The 22,441-nt window shown below is 30.0% G+C and overlaps 1 protein-coding gene across 1 annotated transcript in view; it reads right to left on the bottom strand.

Moving 5' to 3' along the window:
- Positions 1-2,437: 2,437 nt before the first annotated feature.
- The window catches only part of LOC147802194 (uncharacterized), a 43,707-nt gene continuing 23,703 nt past the window's right edge, over positions 2,438-22,441 (bottom strand). Inside the window, exon 2 of the mRNA XM_087153649.1 lies at positions 2,438-2,941. Coding sequence (XP_087009775.1) covers positions 2,509-2,941 — 433 coding nt within the window. The 3' untranslated portion in view covers positions 2,438-2,508. The remainder of the gene's footprint in view (positions 2,942-22,441) is intronic.

Raw genomic sequence — 22,441 nt, 5'->3', positions numbered from 1 at the left:
ATTTGATCATTTTCGTCAATATTTTTAACAAAAATCAAATTTAAACAAAATTTAAATCATCAAAAAATTTTATCTTGACGAACTTTTGTTAATTGAGAAACTATTTATAGCAATTATATTATTATATAATTGTATTTACAACCAAAAGTATGTAAAGTATTAACAAATTCTTTTTAGTTCACCCCAGATTAAACTTTTCATCTTAAATATCTTTTTGCAAAGTATCTAAATATGATTGAATAACGATTTGATGACATTAAATTCCACAATTGATTACAATTGTGGAATTTAATGTAATCAAATCGTTATTATTAATTTTACAATTTATAACATAACTAAAATTGAATAACCTGAGTCGAATCGGACATTACATTTATATAATAGTTAACGCGATGCTTTTTTGTGGCTTTTTCTTCTGGTGCTTCTTTTTTCGGTGTTCTTTTTATCATGATTCTGTTATTCTACCATGGTAATATCTGCCGTCATATGAAATAATACAGTTAAACCGTATAATATGTTATTATTTATAACAGTTGTGGCTGTGAGTTTGTAACAGTGAATCATATGGGAGGAAAAAAGAAGAACATTTTCCAGAGAAAAAGCCCGGAAAAAATCATCTTATTAACTATTATATAAATGTTACGAACTGAACCGAACAATTATTCGATCAAAGTCAGATAATTTTTATTGAAATTATATAATTTAATAATTTCACTTTAAATTTGAGTCAACGGAATTTTTATTACTTTAATTTCTCGTACGCTTTTTTTTTTTTTTTTTTCGCTGAAATTTTGTCTTGCACCCACTCTCTAAATTTCACCACACTAGCAATAGCGCTTCAGGAGTTATAAAAGCGTGAGTCACCGTTTTAAATTTTACTATAACCAATTCAGTTTTTCACATATTTTAAAAGTAACATCAGTGATCTAAAATAACATTTTCAAATATAAATTCAGTAATTAAATTTAATTAATTAATTTTAGTTTTTAATGAGAGAAAATATTGTAATAGTTTACTAAAAACTAAAATAAAATTTTTCTTTTCTTTACTTAAGCAGGAATTGACTTTAAATTTTTTTATTTTATTTTACTTGTTATTCATTTGAATTAATTGAGCTTTTTTAAACGCGAGATTTCGTACCTGACGGACCACCCATTAATAGTAGTATAAAATATTTTAGCTCCTTCGTTATAGTTTTGTTCTACTGGATTTGTTATTATTTTTAATACTTTTGAGTTATGATTAAAGACTTGTTTTTAGAATTTTTAAAGGGAATATTTAAAAAAAAAAACTGAACTGAAAGGCTTTTCACTATTTTAACATTCAGCAAATGCTGTAAGAAATGTTATGTGATTTAGAAATGTCAGTTCAAAATAATATAATTTATGTCTTTACCATTTGACTTAAAAATAATTGAAATTAAATATTCGATCATCTCAACTTTGTTAAATATGATGAATATATTACTAACCATATTTTAATAATTTACTCCAGGAAATTTTTTTTTAGCTACAATATTGATTACATTTTTTATTTCAGAATTTTTGAAATATTTCATTAAAGAAATACTGAACATAATTACAAATACTAATGTTTTTGCTGAGTGTACATTTATAAATTTTTATTTAAATTTCAACTAATTGTAAAATCGAAATTAAATTAATTTTGTATATAAATTGAATAAAATAATTAGTAATTTAAAAAAAATAATAAGGAATTCAGTATTGAATATGTTTAAAATCGTGCATAAAATGTTTTATGGTGGCTAATAAAATCAGTTCTTTGATAATTTTATCTTTTTCTTTGTCTGAAACTTATTATTTTCAAATGATTTTATAAAATCTTATAAAGTGTTTTTCTATTTTGATAATTTTATACATATAATTGTATAATAAAGTTTCAACACAGAGAAGAAAAAAAATGTGACTTTTTTTAATTAGAAAAATTTTCAAAAAAATATTTTTTAAGTGCTTAAAAGGTACTTATTTTTTGTGGACAATTTGGTTGCAGTCCCTGTTGAAAGTTTTACTGTTAATATTCTCGGCCTAAGAGGAATCGAATCTTATTATTATTACATTTTCTACACACCATCGCAACTTTAGGTTCTTTTGTCTGATATGATTCTATTATTTTACTAATAGAATCATATTTTATATGCATTTAAGTGTATAATACTTTCCTGCTCGTGTGCACAAAAATCACGAAAAATACTTTATATAGAAGTGATACTCTATATTATAAAACCTACAAATAAAACATTCGAGTTTTGAAAATTAATTTCCTACAAAATGCTATAGCTAACATACTTTCAACAAAAGGAAAATTTAATTGTTTGTATAGCAAAAATGCAGTGTTGAGTTTTAATAATTTCCTAGGAAAAATTGGGAAGGTTCATCTTTGGTGTTGAGTCGAAACTATGTACAACTAACAATTGCAATTTGTTTATTAGATTGAAATTTATTCATAGAAATTACACATCTTTTTCAGCTCTGCACTGGTAAAAGGCTTTCAATGTTCCAAAAGAATATAATCTTTTAGAATCTTCGGAACATCAAGCTGGTCAACACCACATGGCAGCTGAAGGCATGTCGCCAGTTGCCGACGAACGGAACATCTTGAAAGATGGGCCAGAGATCTTGGTCCTCTGGGTGAGATGACGTTTCCCAGTACATGACTTACATACCAATCCCATGCTGCAGTTACGACATTTAGATCATAATGCTCATCAAACGGTTGGATTGCTATGACACCGTTTTTGAATTCCTCCTGACACAGGAATGGTTCTGTAATACTATTCCACAATAACTTCAGTGCGTAGGGTCCTGTAGTTGGTTTAAAGTGTTCGGAATTTGCTAGAAAAAACAAACGCAGAGTTTGCAGAGAGCGGAATGTTGTGGGGTTGTATCTATAGTCACTGTTCACTGTTACTGACTCAGCACAACTGTAACAGGGAAAAAAATTTTTGTTTAAAAGCAGCAAAATCTAAGGGTTGGTGCAATATAATGATAAGCCACAGTTGTCCAAAATCGATATTTTTACATCAAACTGTTTATTAGCATAATTTCTAGATAAAACTTTTCAAATTTCTAGAACTTCCGCTTGATAACAGCACAATTTGAAAGCGTGGCTTATCATTATTTTCTTTCAATATATTTAAGTGCAAAGAATATTGTTAATAAATATAATTAATGAAAAGAATATTATTAATAACAAAATAGCTTATAGTAGCTATTTATTAATCCTGATTTGCTGTAAAGCATTTTAATTTACAACCGTCTCTTAACAGCTTACCTAAATTTGAGTTTGCGTGTACTAATGTTCCACTCCGTGACCTTGTAATTGTGAACCCAATTCAGAAGACTAAAGAGCTCCTGGCTCAGTACGCCTCGAGGTATTAATTTGTTTTGTTAACTTGGAGGACTTTGTGACTCCAAAAGAATTTGGCATTCAGTAGTCACTATTAATGACTCTGGGGTTCATGGGTCTGTTGGATTTGAGCACCCGATCACACGAACACGAGTTCAGCGCCAGCCCGACCTGCTGTATGAAATATTCCTTGCTCAATTCAATTTTAACCTTAAATTTTATGAACAAAAACAAGTTAAATTTCTTCCGCTTTTATTTGGAAGAAAAAAAGTAAAAATAATAATACTGCGTCGTATTTTGTAAGTTATTTAGTTTTAACAATTACCGCTTTAGGTTCCAAATATAGCATTTTCAAAGTTATAACTCGTTATTATAATTATTATCTAGTAATGTTTTTTTTTAATTTTGTGGCTGTTACTTTGTTTTCTATGTCAGAACGTGGTCAAAATTTTAAATCACAATGAAAAAGAGAATGGGAGGCCATTCAAATATTGTGTAAGCATCTAATGGTGGAGGGGTTTCATTATTTGCTTCTTTTTCCTGGCAAAGATGGATGATTGGTATAACTAATGTTTATGTTAAGACTTGTAAATCCCCTCACATTAAATTTTTTTTCTAAAGCAAAATAAAAAATTCAACAAAAAATTAAAAATTTTCTGATATGCTCAAAAAAGACTACTTTGTCTCTTTTTCACAAATGCCGCAATTTTCACAAATTTTAAAATAATTTTTACTCAAATTAACCAAAAATTCAATTAAAAAAGGTCTTCTCCAGGTTTTATTTATTTTACTATTATGCAGCTACAACTGCAGTTGATTTTAATAACAATTTTATTCGCACTGCAATTGCATAACACTTACCAATTATACTCAAGCCTCAATTTTAAATAATTTTGAAAGTTATGATTTTAGGGCTGCAAGTCTGTCGCGGCCCGAATTTCCTTGAAATTGTCCTCTTTTCTTCGAAAATCCGCGAATTTCTCAATATGTTTCAATTCGCGTTGAAATTGCTTACAATTAGAATTTCTTTCATTTTTATTTAACAGAATTTTACACATGCTTGAAAGTAGTATAGGCGGCACTACAGCGTAAACAGCAGGGGGTCCCAATTCCTGACGTCATCATGGAAAGTCAAGGGGTGCTTATTTCTGCCCAACCGGAAGTTGCTCATCTCTGCCCATCTACACCGGAAGTTGCTTATTTCTGCCCTCATATGAACCGGAAGTTGCTTATTTCTGCCCGTATACTTATTTCTGCCCGCCTGTAGTTTCGATTTTAGTTTCGGTTTCTGTTTTTAATTTAGTTTCGGTTTCTGTTTATTATTTAATTTATTAGTTTTTTGAGGGTGGCAACACATATTAATTTTAATATTAGCTTTCAAGGATGGCAACACTTAGAAACTTTGTTATTTGGGGAGATATTGTATATTATGAAGTTATGACGTCATCTATTATTACATAACACATAAATGATATCATGCTTTTGATCTAGTGGCGCCATCTATGTGAGAATAAAATGACTTTAAATCTATTTTAATATTTAAATCTGTTTTAATATTATTTATTAAATATAATTAAGGCTGAGGATCGAACTCGCGCCATTAAAAAGCCTTCGTGGGTCAGTAGTTGGATATCATAACCACTGACCCACGAATGCTTGGTTAGATATGTGTTAATAAGTTTAACTTTTGTATTCTGAACACGTGTATAAATGAAAAGGATTTGATAACGATATCATTCTACAGTTTCATCGATATTCACTTAACCTTTGACAGTTATTAAATAATTATTTCTGCCCCCTCTTAATGTTATTATAACTTTCTCTGGGTGGCAACGGTACTGACCATACGCCTGTTTTGTGTGACGTGTTTTGTGTGATAACACAACTACTGATTACAGAGCGAGTCATTCTGATAAGGTATAACAAGTTGGATCTTGGTCTATGACGTGTGTGTTGAATTCAGTTCCTTTCACTTGCGCTGGTAAGTAGTTAAGCATGTGGCAGTTTCATATTTTTCTGATTGGCTGTTAGAGTTATATTTCCTTTGTTGGCAACGATTAATACTGTGTTGATTATAATTTCCCTATCGTATATAACAAGTTCCTTTGCTCTGGCGTATGTAGTTACTTCGTGAAAATTGTTAATATTTATTTCTTAAGTGGAGTTTTACAGTCTTTAGATAGTTATGGAAGCCAACTCTTTATTAAAAAGAAAACACGATGAAATTCAAGTAAGTACTTCTATATTTTTTTACCCTTATTTTATCTTCATGTGTAATAATATTTTTATTTAATGTTAATAGATTTTCCAGGCTAAACATAATTTTTAACTTCTTTTACTAAATGTTTTTAACACTCCTATTCGAAACTTATCCTTATATTTTACTTTTAAACTTTACATTAAATATTAATATACAATTTGCTTAGAAATTATATTTTACTCTTAAACTTTACATTGTATATTAATATACAATTTATTTAGAAATAGTAGTTCGAAATAATGTAGTTAATGTCTAAACAGTAATTAGGTTTTGCTTGTTTGTTGTTCTTGGTGACTCAAAAAAGTGTTTCTTTTTATTTTATTAGGATGAACCAAAGAGGAAAGGTTTGTTCCAGGAGGGAAACTTTCCAGAGTATTGCTATCCAATTGGTGAGGACTTATTCGTTTTGGCCAGCACGTATAACAAGAAATCAGCCATTCATATACGAAGGTTTAACAGATATGGAGACTCATACTATCCTTCAGGATATGGTATAACTCTACAGCCTGAACAGTACAATGCTTGCTTCTGTCATGGTCCACCGACATGTATCTTCGGCATTGCAGACATCAACATGGCTTTGGAAGAGATCCCTCCAGCTAATCCCCGTGAAAAATTTTATGTGCTGATGAATGACGAGGGAAAGTATCTGCTAGTGGACGAATATACCTGCAGAAGTGGTCGCGTATACAAGCAAGAGACGGAAATCAGTTTCAAACAGTGGAGAGAACTACAGAAGTGTCGAGATAGTGTGACATTCGGCTATATTAATTTAAAATACAGGTCCGTGGACTTTTTGAACATTTTTCAAGAATCCACCCATCAACAGTGTCCAGTGGTGCCAAAGAATTCAGACATCAACGAAGCGGGTCCTGTTATGAAAGATTGCCTGAAAATTGTGTTGAATAAACATATTGGACTGAAGAAAGGTCTGAAGTCAGTAGACAGGTCTGCTGACTTTCTAGACCAGGTTGTGTGCAGTGTTCACGATTTCAATGAGTCTTGCTTGGACTTACATGTGGAGAATATTGCTCTGGATTTTAATAATGAACTAAGTGAACGAAGGCTGTTTAGACAATCCCTTAAAGACTTTTTGTGTGAAGCTTTTTTAAGAGAAATTAAATTAGATACTTTATTAACTGCTGCTAAAAATGATTTTTGCAAATAAAATAACTTAAGTTTTAAAATATTTTGTTGTTATTTTTATATTTTGTAAAAATTACTGTGAACTTTTGTTTTTCAGAGGAAGCGAGATTTCTTTTTTTCAGCAGGCATGAATTTTCTTTTTCAAAATAATACTTTTTTCAGGTTCTTAAAGTAGAAGAAGAAAAAATTATTGCTGTAATACAATAAGGAAAACTATTTTATACTTAAATAGGTATTATTATTTAATTTTATAGAAATTATTGTATACCATTATTTTTTGAGAATGTTTATGAGTGTTAATTTTAACTCTTAGAATTAATTTGTTATCAAAGAAAAAAAATCTGATAATTTCTAAACAATTTTTGAAATAGATTATGAATCGTTTACTTTCATCTGTTTATACGAAACCTGTACATCCAGGAAGTTTTGGAGGTGTAAATGCTATTTATAATTCTGTGAAAGGTAAGGTGAAGAAAAGCGACGTTAAGAAATGGTTGGAGACTAAAGATTCTTATACTTTACATAAACCAGTGAGGCATAAATTTAAACGTAATAGAGTGATTGTTGGAGGTATAGATGAACAATTTCAAATTGATTTAGTTGACATGCAATCTTTAGCGAAATTTAATAATGGATATAAATATTTGTTAACTTGTATAGATTGTTTCTCAAAGTATGCTTGGGCTATTCCTATTAAAGACAAATCAGCCAAAAATGTATTGCCAGCTTTAAAAACTATTTTTAGAGAAAGAAAACCTGAGAAACTGCAATCAGATAAAGGAACAGAATTCACTAATAAACTTATACAGCAGCATCTTAAAAATTTAGGAATTCATTTTTTTACAACGAATAATGAAACTAAAGCAAGTATTGTTGAGAGATTTAATCGCACTTTAAAAACGAAGATGTGGAAATACTTTACAGAATTCAACACGAAAAAATACATTGATGTCCTTTCTAAATTAATCCATAGTTATAATCATACAAAGCATAGAAGTATAAAAATGGAACCAGCCTCAGTGAACATCGATAATCAGAAACAAGTTTGGAATAATTTATATAGCGACAATGTGAATATTGATAAACCTGTTTTTCAAGTAGGTGACACTGTTCGCATTAGTAAATCAAAACTTACATTTGAGAAAGGATATGAAAATAATTGGACTCGAGAATTATTTGTCATAGATAAAATAGTTCATCGAAATCCTGTAGTGTATAAATTAAAAGATTTAAAGAATGAAGCAATAGAAGGTACTTTTTATGCAGAAGAATTACAAAAAGTAGTCAACTCGGGCTATTATCCCGTAGAAAAAGTTATCAAAAAGAGAAAGAAAAGAGGAAGCACGGAATATTTTGTTAAATTTCTAGGTTATCCCGATAAATTTAATGATTGGGTGACGGATGTTCATAAAGTATAAATAGCGAAACGTTTTCGTTAGAGGTTCATTTTTAAAAATGTCTTTCTACGTGACGTTACCTTCTGACAGCTCAACGCGATTCTTTCCTAACAACAAAATTTCCCATTTTAAGACGCAGTTACCGATACCAGTTAATCTAAAAGGTGAATGGGAAGTAGGCCTATCTGAAATCATCTATCCGCATTCTTGGCTGAACGTAAATGAAAATAACAATTATTTTCATTACAAGATAAATAATGGTAATATCATATCGACTGCGAGGCAAACAATTGATGTGGGGTGTTACGAATCAATGTTCGATATTGTATCAGCTATACAACTTGCTTTACCTAAAAATCCAAGTCGGTTTACAATAAATTACAATAAAGCTACGAAACGAGTTAAAATTAACGCCGTTCAAGGTTGCAGCCTTCATTTAGAGAAGTTAGGCGAATTGTTAGGATTCCAACCTGATGCAGTCATTACGGGTAACCGGAGAAGCGAATTAGTGGCTGACGCGTGGTCTAATTTTTCCGTTTTTTACGTCTACTCAGATTTAATTTCACCACAAATTGTCGGAGATACGCAAGCTCCTTTACTGCGGATCGTCCGAATAAAAGGACATGATGGTGAAACAATCAGCCAGTATTATGATAGACCTCAATACTTACCTTTAACGAGACACTCCTTTCAAACTATCCATGTGGAGCTCAGATTGAATTCAGGTGATTTCGTACCGTTTGAAAGTGGTAAAGTGATTATAGTTTTACATTTCCGCATGAGACAAATACTATAAATAGTACGATGCGTTTTTTGAATCATTCATTTGAAGAGAAGACGTCAAGATGAGTGTACCGTACGTTTGTTGTGCTGAAAAATTCGAAGATAATTATTCGAGTCAAATTGGCTCGGGTTTGCCCTATTATAAAGGTGTTAATTTCCAAAAGGGCTATGGACTTGGTGGTATATTTCGTCGATTATTTAGAGCAGCGCTACCCTTTTTAGTAAGAGGTGGTAAAACTATTGGAAAAGAAGTTTTAAAAACAGGAACTCGAGTAGCATCTGATGTATTATCTGGAGAAAACTTTGAGGAAGCCGTCAAAACAAGAACTAAAGAAAGTGGAAAAAATCTAGCACAAAAAGCGATTGATAAAGTGCAGTCTATGGTCGGGAAAGGAAACTATAAAAGGAAGCGTAAGAAGCAAAAACGATTCATTTCATCTAAAGCACGCAAAGTGAGTGGACGTGATATTTTTGATCCATAAAATGGCATTTTTGTTGAAAGATTCTCCTGAGTGCGTAAAATCGGAATTGGAACTTTTTACTTTACCTGGAACTCAAACAGTTATTCAAGATGGTCAATGGATACAATTTCATCCTCTTTCTAACGTTTTCGATAATGCTCCCGTAGAGTTTCATGTCTCTGGAAGTGTAGAAGATTACATAGATCTCAGTCAAACACAATTGTATGTGAAAGCGAAAATAGTAAAAACGAACAATACAGCTATCACTAAAGATGATGTTATAGGACCTGTGAATTTATTTCTACATTCATTATTTTCTCAAGTAGATGTATCTTTAAACGATCGTACAGTTTCCAATTCGAGTAATACCTATCCCTATAGGGCCTACATTGAAACTCTCCTAAACCATGGATATGATAGCAAAACATCTCAATTAACTGCTGAGTTATTTTATAAAGATTCTGAGGATGGTTTAAATAAAAGAACTGCTTTTTTCAAAGAAAGCGCAACAGTGGATATGATTGGCTGCATTCATTCAGATTTATTTCATCAAGATCGTCTTTTACTCAATTTAGTGGATTTGAAAATAAAACTAATAAGAAGCAAGCCAGAATTTTGTCTACAAGGATCTGAAGGATTTAAAGTAGTATTGGATCATGTCTCTTTATTCATTCGAAAAGTTCGTGTGAACCCTGGAGTGCTTCTTGGTCATGCTAAAGCACTCGAGAAAACAAGTGCAAAATACCCCATTAATCGAGTCCTATGCAAAGTGTATTCGATTCCTAAAGGGAGCATGTCTTTTATTCAAGATAATATATTTTCGGGCCAAATGCCTAAAAAGGTTATTATTGGTTGTGTAGATAATGAAGCTTTTCATGGAACATTGACAAAATCTCCTTTTGATTTTAAACATTTTGATTTAAATTTTATTGGAGTGTATGTAGATGGACAACCTGTCCCCCATAATCCATTGGAACTCAACTTTTCACAAAATCAATACATTCGTGCCTATCAAACTTTATTTGATGGAACGGAACGAATGGGTCAAGATAGAGGAATATTTATTTCCAGAGAAGACTACAGGAACGGAAATACATTATTTGGATTTAATCTCTCCCCAGATCTATGTTCAGGAGAACATTTAAATCTGATTAAGCATAGCAATTTGAGATTAGAACTGAAATTTGCCAAATCACTGGAAAAAACAGTATGCGTAATCGTTTTTGCCGAATTTGAAAATTTGATTGAAATTAACAAGTCAAGAAATATTTTATTCGACTTCGGAAATTGAAGAATGGATGGATTGCAACTATTCAACATTTTATCGCAAGATAAGATAACATCACCTTACTTTCAAGGCGTATATTCAAAAGATACGCTTCCGAATCTCCGAGAAAACACATGTGCTATCACGAATTCAGATGACTCATCACAGCCTGGGACTCACTGGCTAGCGTTATTTGTGAATGATCAAAGACAGTTAGAGTTTTATGACTCATATGGGAAACCTCCCGGATTTTACAACGTGAATACCGCTTCCTACACGGACGTACTATGGAATTCCAAAGTGTTTCAATCACCTACATCCAATGTATGTGGACAATATTGTATTTACTTTTTACTCAAACGCTGTCAAGGCTATTCTATGTATCATATTTCAAATCAATTATATGTAAATGATTTTCAGATGTATCAATTTGTAAAGAAAAAATATGGTGTAAGATTTGTGTTTAGAAAATAAAAAAAGAATGAAACTAAATCTAGTGTCTCTCATGTCATTATTATAAAATTTTACATTTAAATATTGTTATGTAGGCAATAGTGTAACATTTTTAATTCTTTTTAACAAAATTTCCAGAAAATATTTTTATTATTGATGGAAACATTTCTAACATTTCAGAAAATAATTTTATTTTTATAAAAAATTTCTATCTTTTAAGAAAATATTTATGATTTTACACAAAAATTTTCTGATTTAAGAAAATATTTTTACTTTTTGTTAAAAATTTGCTTGTTTCGTAAAAATATTTCAAACTTTTTAAAAAAACTTTCTAATATTTCAAAAAAAATATTTTTATTCTTATAAAAAATTTTCTATCTTTTAAGAAAATATTTATGTTTTTGCAAAAAGGAAATTTCCAGTTTTTCAGAAAATTCTATCTATTTTTCTAAAATTTTTTGTATTAATTAATAAAGGGTGAAATGTTTCCTTGATAATATAAACTTTTTCACCTGTGAAAAAAATGATCAATAAAGACAAAATACATTTTAATAAAATAAATAAAATTTTATTCAAAGTTTCACCCAAGCACTTCTGCGGGCATACATCATAGGTTTCTTAACAATTTTATTTTTACTATACAATTTTTTATTTACATCTAAATGTGATGGTAATTGAATATCATTTAATGTTTTCAAAAATACATTTCTCCCCACTGGAGCTGATTTTCTATTTCGCAAAAAGTCATTGATAAGATTTACTATATTACTTCCAGGAACAGTTTTATCTTCATGAATAATTTCACCTTTAGCGTTCCAAAGGAGAGATTCATTATTTTTTAAGAATTGGTACATATCTTTAGCTTTTTCTTGAAATCGAACTGGAACAGCAGTTAGAATTTTTCCCTCCAAGTCTTCAGTTTCTTTTTTGATATTTGAAGAGATCTCTTCTGTAGACTCTACTGGAGAATCCTCTATGTTCGTAATTTCCTCCTGAACGGTTTGAGGTTCTGGTTTATTCGGTCTCGAAATTGAAAAGTGCGTATACTTCTGCAATATTTGTAAATACAGGGTTGCTTTCTCGTCATCTGCTAAGTCCTTTTTCCGTAGAATATTCTTCATTTGTTGATCCAGTTGTGATAAGTGTTCCGCAACTTGCACTCTATCCTCCGGAACCAACACAAATTTCTTACTGTACTCCATGAATTAAAGAACTAATGACAGAAATAGCTGCAGGTAATAAAAATGATAAAAATCTTTCTCCTTTCTGTACAAGAATTCTTTTCTTCTTATACAATGGCAATTTCTTCTTAGAAAGTTTTCTTAAACTTTCTTTATGAGGAGCTAATTTATTTTTCTGAGATTTCGTGAGTGGTATATTACCACACAATACATTCAATACACACTCACACAAAGTTTTTATTTCACTTTTTGAACACTTTTTTAAAAGAGGCTTGCAATGTTTAGTTTTAGAGATCAATTTCATGAGCTCTAATGTTCGCTCATTACATACAGACATCTTACTTTCAAATGATTTGAATTTCGAGTGCTTGTCCTATTTATAAGTGTTGATAAAAGTTGAAAACCTTCAAAAACAATGGTTAAAGTTGTCATCTAATTTCCTTGAAATTCACAGTTGAAATGAAGTTATCGAGGTTGGTACACATAATAAGTATCTCCAGGAAACATACCAGTACGCATGCGTAAAGATTCGTCCGTATCACACTTTAAATCAATGAGTAAATAACCATAAGATTTTGATGTGGCATCAGCATAACATTCTTGAAAAAAATTAACTTTACGAGGGTACAATTGACGTCCTAAATGTGTAATTTGCGATTGATCTCTACGATTCTTAAATAATACAAGACAATGAGCATTTAAGGATATTTCTCTCATTTCCTTTCCTTTATGAAAAATGTTTTGAACCACAAAAATAATGCTAAGAGATTTATGGTGGGAAAATTTTGTAAATAATTTCGTCAATTGAGGATCATTTCCCAATTCACTCATGAGATCATCAATCACAATTAATGCATCTGAATATTGATTCAAATCGGATGGAAGTCCTTCTTGAAAAACAACATTAGGCATCTCATCATATAATTTTTGATAAACGCCATAACACCATACTACATGTTTTGGGAAAGGCTGTATCATTTGGTTTTCAATCACTTTTTTTATAAAATAACTTTTACCACTACCTGTTGGACCTGCGAGGACAGCTGTGAAGGGATGTTTGAACTTCAAAAGATCCATGATGAATGAAAAACTTTACTCTCGTAACCTCTATTTATCGTTATCTCTTATCACCACATGAAGAGTTCAATCCTCAGCAAATAATTATATTTAAATTAAATAATAAAATAGATTTAAAGTTATTTTATTTCTGACATTCCCTCATAGATGGCGTCACTAGAGTGAAAGCATGATATCATTTATTTATTATGTAATAATTAACGCGTGTATGGTCAGTACCGTTGCCACCCAGAGAAAGTTATAATAACATTAAGAGGGGGCAGAAATAATTATTTAATAACTGTCAAAGGTTAAGTGAATATCGATGAAACTGTAGAATGATATCGTTATCAAATCCTTTTCATTTATACACGTGTTCAGAATACAAAAGTTAAACTTATTAACACATATCTAACCAAGCATTCGTGGGTCAGTGGTTATGATATCCAACTACTGACCCACGAAGGCTTTTTGATGGCGCGAGTTCGATCCTCAGCCTTAATTATATTTAATAAATAATATTAAAACAGATTTAAATATTAAAATAGATTTAAAGTCATTTTATTCTCACATAGATGGCGCCACTAGAGTTAAAGCATGTGTATGATATTTGTTATGCAATAAAATATAACGTCATTACTTCATAATATACAATATCTCACCCCAAATAACAAAGTTTCTAAGTGTTGCCATCCTTAAAAACTAATATAAAAAATAATAAATGATGCCACCCTCAAAAAACTAATAAATTAAATAATAAACAGAAACCGAAACTAAAATCGAAACTACAGGCGGGCAGAAATAAGTATACGGGCAGAAATAAGCAACTTCCGGTTTATAGGCGGGCAGAAATAAACAACTTCCGGTTGTATGTGGGCAGAAATGAGCAACTTCCGGTTGGGCAGAAATAAGCACCCCTTGACTTTCCATGATGACGTCAGGAATAGGGACCCCCTGCTGTTTACGCTGTAGTGCCGCCTATACTACTCTTGAAGTCTCAAATTGAACATATAAAATTGACTAGACATTTAGGGGAGTTAATCGTCAAAAAAATAGTTCAGATATAAGAGATAAACCCAATCTTTTTAATTAAGGTGGTCTTATTATACTTGGTGGGTGAAAGATTGATTAGGAGTACCTCCCTGAAGTCAGTAAGAATAAAAAGAAATAGGAATCACAAAAGGAAAAAAATTTTGATAAATGAAATTTTTGACAGAAAAATTGTTATACAAGCTATAGCACTCTTCACTGGGGAACACTCTATCCATCGCGGCTGTATATTACATATTTGTCTCTGGGCCAAAGGCTTATTACTTTTTGTGAAAGAATTATATTATTTTATCCAATAAATTAAAAGATAAGTTGTGAAACGTGGGTAAAAAAATTTTGGAATGCTATAGCAGTTAAACTACAAAACCCAGCTTTTTAAAACTTTGTCTATTGGGATGAATTCGAATTTGTTGGAAAAAAGTAAGTTTCTAAAATTTTTAAAAAGTAAGTTTCTAAAATTATAATACCTATTATAAAAATATAACAGATTATATTATTAAAATACCTATAAAACCTGTTACACATATTTCTAAAAACTTATAATTATCAAAGCATTTTATATAATGATAATCAGACCAATAGCTCTAAAGATGCTCGGTTTTTTTCTTTCTTTTTTGTAAAGTTTACTAAAATTTTAATTCTCTGAAGCAGCGATTTCCGATTTTTTTTCAGCCCTTAATTATTAAACTTCCCTTGGAAGAACACTGACTTTGTAAAAAAGCTAATTAGCAGATGTGAATGCGCTGCGAATAATAATTTTTTTTTCCTTCTTTCATCTATACCAGTCTTAAAATTAATTTTATTTTAGGAATTTGCAAGTTTGCAGCAACTTTTAGTCTATTACTTCTTGGCGTGTGCATAAATCAAATTGACTATATTAACCGAATTACGATTTTCGCAAAGGAAATATTATAAAATGTCAAAGTTATCGGAGAAAAATAATTAGTAATTTTTAAATTTGTGGTAACTTTATTTTGAACTTTAAAGTTCGCTGAGAAATGTGGATACAAGTTCAAATCTTTTTAGTAATTTATTCCGCATATTGTTATTGGAAAAAAAAAGCATAATGATACATTTTTAAATCTTCTATTTCCTTTTCTTTATAGAGAAATTATTTAATAGTAATTAATTATTTTATAAATAATAAATGATTTCATAATAATAACAACCAAATTAATAAAATTAATTAATTATTGGTTTAATGCAAACCTATTACAGGTTTCAAAAATTATTTCTATTTAAAATTGCTAATCAAATTTAAATTTTGTTATTTATTTTCAATTAAATTTATTTATTAGTAAATGTATTATTATTATTATTTGTGATTATTTATTTTTTAAAAAAGTTCTCTTGGAAATTGCTTGCCCATTTTTTTTTTTGAAGACCATGCAAGCAAATGGATTTCTAACGTCAGTGGAACCGAAAGATAATTTAATTTGAGTACAATTAATAATAAAATTGATTTTACATGAATAATATAATCGATAGAAATTATGCCGATAGCCTGCAAATAAAACAAAAAAAATATATTTAATTTTTTTCCAAAAATTTAATTACAATTTTTTGTATACTGTAATAGAAAAAGAAAAAAGTTTATCTTGCGATTAAAGATATTTTGCGAAAAAATAAAAAACTATTATGCCGATATTCGGTGATTATGTGGACAACTGTAAATTAAGCAGTTTTCCACATTTTTGGGTAATATGTAGGGTTTTGCTCTTGATATAAAAAAATAAATAAATGGTGTATAATAATATATCTAAATTGTATAATATCTACCTAAAAATGTATAATATCTAAAAAAATGTATAATATCTAAAAAATGTATAATATCTAAAAAATGTATAATATATATCTAAATAAAAATTAACTATAGAATATTTCACAATTTCATACTCTCTCAACAATTTGAGATGAAGCATAATGGTTTAACAAACAGAGAATAATTACATAGAAAAATAATAATATTTACTGCACAATGATGACATCAAATATTTACCATTCCATATTGATATGCTCTCTGTCTTTCCAAATTTGATTAATGGAATAAAAGTTTCTACTTTTAGATATATAATACATTTAAATAAATAGAAAGCAAATCACTCAGAAATGCAAATCTTTTCAGTAAGTCATTCAGTATATTGTTATCGGAAAAAAATATAATGATGCACTTTGAAATTTGCTCTTTTTTTTTATTAGAGAATTATTTAATTTAAATGATTTCATAATAATAACTAAATTAATAAAATAAAGTAATTATCAGTTGAATGTAAACCTATTACAGGTTTCAAAAATTATTTCTATTCATGAAAAAAGTGCGCAACTCCAACTGAATAGCAGGGTTCCACGAAACACCCTTTGGAAACAGCTGCTAAAGCAATTACTTCAGCGTGGATGGAGATTAAAGACTTGCAGCACACTGCTTTCAATAAACATTTGCGCCTCTGCATTTGTTAATTAAATTAGCTATAATAATAATATACTATAATAAATATATAATATAATATACTATAATTAGCTATAATAATAATAGCTATAATAATAAATAACTGCTAGCGATTTGTTAATTAAATTTGAATTTTGTTATCTATTATAAATTAAATTTATTTGTTGGTGAATTTGCTTTTATTATTATTTGTGATTATTTATTGTTTAATAAATTTCTCTTAAAAATTATTTGTCCGTTTTTTTTTCTTTCCAGACCCTGCAAGCAAATTTAATTTTAAAGTCAGTGGAACCAAAAGATAATTTAATTCAAGTACAATTAATAATAAAATTGACTTTACATGAATAATAATAATTAATAGAAAGTATGCCGATAGCCTGCTGAACAAATAAAACGAGAAATTAAAAAAAAATTCGTTTAATTTTTTTTTCTTATTTTAATTACAATATTTTAAATGCTGTAATAGAAAAAAAAACAAGTTTCACCTAAAGACATTTTTCTAAAAAAGAAAAAAAAAGCTAATATACGGTGATTACGCGGACAATTGTAAATTAAGCAGTTTTCCACATTCTTGGGCAGTTTATAGGGTTTTGCACATGATATAAAAAAAGTAAAATTATTAAAATTATCTGTAGAATATTTCACAATTTCATACTATATCACAATCTGAGATGAAGAATAATAATAGTTTAACAAGCAGAGAATAATTAAATAGAAAAATAATAATACTCCCTCGCACAATGATGACATCAAATATTTACCACTCCTTATTGATATGCACTCTGTCTTTCCAAATTTGATTAATGGAATAAAAGTTTCTACTTTTAGATATATAAAACATTTAAATAAATAGTAAGATAGGCTGTCTACTTTTTTCCATAATGCCAATATATCTACTTTAAGTTCATTTGCTGTTTTAAATATATCTTCTAACAATAAAACATCATCGATAGTCTGAACCGATCTATGATAATATCCAGGTGTGCTTAACAATCTCAAAAGTTCGAGGGATACACTCTGGTGAACGCGAAATTTAGTTGAAAGCCTTAAAAGTTCTTGAATTTTCATATCAACAGGAAGGCCACTGTAAAGGCGAGCGCTTCCCACGTTTTCAATCACTTTTACATAAAACTTTAGAGCGAACGATAAATACCGACAGCATTGGTTTTCTTCGTGGAATTCAATTAGAAGGCGGCTACACCAAATTAATCTCTTGTAATGTGACATATCGCGAAAAATCATTTGCAATTTAAGTCTTTTCTTTTCGAAACAACTTTTTCCCTTTAGTTGAAGAAATATAATCACCCCTTGTTGGTACCATTATAGTTTCTATTTGAAAAGAATCATCCCTAAAAGACGCTCGTAATCCCTAACTACTAGCAGAATCAATAATTTTTCTAATATCGTTATTTTTTGAAAAAGCAGTATCCTCTTTTTCAAGCCGGCAAAGGCAAATCATGCTATTTGGGTCATCTTCCTTCAGTTCTAAAGCTTTGTAAACAAGCAAGAAATCGCTTTAGTCCACGCTAGTGGTAGCCATTATACAAATAAATTTCCAAAGGAAAAGAAACTTTAAACAGGCTTCGAAATTTCAATTCGGAACTACTTTCACAATTGCTACAAATACGTTTAAGTTCGTTTGCTGCTCTAAATATATCTTCTAACACACAAACCTCATCGTCAGTCAGAAAATCTGACAGATAATAAAATCGATCTGTGCTAAGCAATCTCAAAAGTTCGAGAAATACACTCTGGTGAACGCGGAATTTAGATGAAAGCCTTAAAAGTTCTTTCATTATCATAGCAAAAGGAAGGATATTTAAAAGATAGCGACCTTTTTTGTAGATTTCAATCGCTTTAATATAAAACTTCAGAGCAGACGATAAATACCGACTGCATTGGTTTTTTTCGTGGAATTCAATCAGAAGGCGGCCACACCACATTAAGCTCTTGTAAGGTGACCTAACACCACGAAAAAGTTTTTTCAAAATTTAGTTGATGAAAAGTTGTCATCACATGTTGGTACCATTATGGTTTCTATTGGAAAAGAATCACTGGAAAATAATCTCAACCCACCCATATTTTCTTCTATCCCTCATCTTTAGATAAAACAGTATCCTCTTTTTCAAGCCCGCAACGGCAAATCATTCCATTTAGGGCATTTTTTTTTCAGATGGAACGCTTTGAAAACAAGCGAGAAATCGCGATAACCCACGCTTGTGGTAGCCAGATTGTATAAATAAATTTCCAAAGGAAAAGAAGTTTTAAACAAGCTTCGAAATTTCAATTTGGAACAACTTTTACAATTGCTACAAATTGTTACTTTTTGAAAGAAACCACCGGGTGACTGGATACCCGTATTTCAAGTTTTAAGAAACCCGTTTATTATTATTTGAACTACATGAATGGAAATATGATTTAGTTTGACATTGTCAGTATGTTCGATTCGTGGAAGAAATCTATTGCCTTCAAGATATAAAATGGGTGCCTGCTACAGATTTTCGTTTTTTTCCTCTTTGAAATATGAAACTCTAATAAATGATGGAGTTTTTTTGGCTGAACCCCATCGTTATAAAATAAACTCTATTAGCAGCTATTAATATACTAACCAAGGGAAAAAAATATTAATTATTTTGTTCTTAATGCTAAGAAGGAAATATTTTAAAATTTTAAATTTATTCTTGGGTGTATACGCATGCTGAAAATGAATAAAATAAGCTGAATTATGGTTTTTAAAAAAGAACTGTAAAGGTTGAGTATAGTTATCAAAGAAATTTAACTCTTTTTTCTTGAATTTAATTATTTTATTTTGAATCAGCTCGTTGAGCTGATCAATTCAAAATAAAATAATTAACCGGATTAGTGATAAGCTTATCCATTTTTTTTATAATTTATATTTTATAACGATTTTTTATAATTTATATTTTATTTTTTTATATTTTATAATTATTTTCTCATAATTTGTTCCGCAATTTTTTTTTCAATAAAGTTTATATAAGCCCTTAAAATATTAAATAAATTATGAATTATTTGCTTGGATACATTTTATAATCGTCGTTGAACTGCAGATCAAATGTTTTCGATTTACGACTGCTAACATTCGATTCCATCGCCTTGTAATTTGGAACCCGATCCAGAAGACAAAGGAACTTCTAGATCAAGTATTGGGAGAAATGTGCTTTCGTGGAGGACTTTTTATGGAACTAACCTGCATTTGCGTTACATGGAGAGGAAAACCACAAAAACATCCCTTGGTCAGCATGACGACAAGGGGACTCTAACTCATGATCCGTCTGCCAAAAGGATATTTTATGTCTGCGCTGTTGTCGGTGCAAGCCGGATGAGGAATTTGTATCAACCAGTCATCGCTGGGATTCGAACCCGGTTTAGCTCATCGAAAGTTTATATAGTCAAAAGATTTTAACCTGAGAGACTTTTGTTAACTGAGAACTATTTATATCAATTGTAGTATTATATATCATAAAATTGTACTAACAATTCAAAATATGTAAAGTATTATAAGTTTTTTACTCAACTTCAGATTAAACCTTGAATCTTAAATGATTTTTTGCAAAGCATCTAATTGTGATTGAATAATAGTTTTCAGCTGCCATATCCCACCCTCTTAGACTCAGCATGAACTCTTTAAACTATGTTGTAACATTTAATATTTTAACAGTTTAGAGTTCCTTCTGTAAACTCTGTGGAATTCAATCCACAGAGAAGGGAATTCAATCCGCAATTTCTCATCAGGAGAAATTCTACTTGGGTGGTTAGGAGTATTTCTTTTACATTTTTTTTACATATTTTAAAATATCAGAACACCTTCCCTTACTTTTTAAAAACTATTTAAATATTGACTGGTTTAAATTAATTTTTCGATTAAAAAATGAAAAATTACTGATTCAAATTTTGGGTCTTTGAAATTATTTCAATTGCGATACATTTTATTAGTTTATAACTGAAGGATTTGTACACTTATGTCATGGAATTTGTATTTCAAATGATATTTAAAAGTCCTTTTGATTAAACAAAAATAAAAATCTTAAAATTCCGCAGCCACATCATTAAAGTTCTTATAAAAAGCCAGTTGTACTTCAGAGCTACACATGGAGCAGAAGTCACAAAATTGGAATCTTCACGGAGACTGAATAAAGTGAAAACAATATTTACTTTTGTTTTAAAAAAAAGAAAGAATATTAAAATCCCAAGTTGAATCAGCCAAGCAGCAAACATGCTCAACTGTCAACAATAATAATAATATTCACTTGTTTACTTGAATTTTTTTCACTCATTCTGAGGGGAAAATAAATTCATTAAATATTGTACATATAGCGTTAATATTTGGAAAATTAAATAATCAAATACAATTTTACTATACTGATTTAAATTTGTTATTTTTTTTATTTATGAATCTTTGTAAAGAAAATTTTAGAAGTTTAGCATTAGTATCAGAAGTATAGCAAAGTATAGCACCCAATCGTGTTCCATAGGCCCATCTATTCGTAACATTTCGTCCTCCACTGAATTTATATGATTTACACAGTGTACCCAATTTTGAGTAGTTACGTTGCTCATGGCTTGTATAACAAGAGTTTTTACATCATTTAATTTGAAAGTTTTATTTTCACGAGCAACATCACGCTCTTCTATCTTTCTATATCAATTCAATCGTATTCAGTTAACAGTGATATGGAGGTAGCCTTAAAACTGTATGTTCGTATTTTTCGCAATAATTCCTCCTCAAAACTTACTTAGCATCCTATGCTTAAAATACAGAGATTATATATTCCAAATACTATCTTTTCTTCAAGAGTTCAATGAATGTACTGCCCATTTTAATATTCCATTTAAAACTTTCAAATCCTATTGATGTATTTTCTTATTATTTTTTTATTTGCTACTTGGTGTGTAGTTCGAGAGGAAGGCTAAGAATTGTCAAGATGGCATTCGGTATTCTCCGCTCCTGAAAGCAACAATGAATGAAAATATTTTTAATGATGAAAATCCAGAAAACATTGTTCGAGTGGAAGGCTCAGAATCGTCAAGTTGGCATTCGGTATTCTCCGCTCCTGAAAGTAACAATGAATGAAAATATTTTTAATAAAGAAAACCCAGAAAACATTGTTCGAGAGGAAGGCTCAGAATCGTCAAGTTGGCATTTGGTATTCTCCGCTCCTGAAAGTAACAATGAACGAAAATATTTTAAATGATGAAAATCCAGAAAACATTGTTCGAGAGTAAGGCTCAGAATTGTCAAGATGGCATTCTGTATTCTCCGCTCCTGAAAGTAACAATGAGCGAAAATATTTTTAAGGATGAAAATCCAGAAAACTTTGTTCGAGAGGAAAGCTAAGAATTGTCAAGATGGCTCCGCTCCTGAAAGTAACAATGAACGAAAATATTTTTATTGATGAAGTTCCAGAAATTATAGCTTGAATTGAAGGCAAAGAACTGTCTAGTTGACATCCGGTATACTCTATAAATATATTTTTAGAGGGAAGATTTAAATTAAAGTATAAACTGAAAGGCTTTTCACTATTTCAATATTCAGCAAATGCCTCAAGAAATCTTA

This window comes from Parasteatoda tepidariorum, chromosome 10 (assembly GCF_982258835.1).
Source record: "Parasteatoda tepidariorum strain Cologne lab strain chromosome 10, Ptep-v5.0, whole genome shotgun sequence".
NCBI lineage: Eukaryota > Metazoa > Arthropoda > Arachnida > Araneae > Theridiidae > Parasteatoda > Parasteatoda tepidariorum.
The sequence above is the reverse complement of the archived record's forward strand: the minus strand, read 5'-3'. Positions and strand labels throughout refer to the sequence as shown.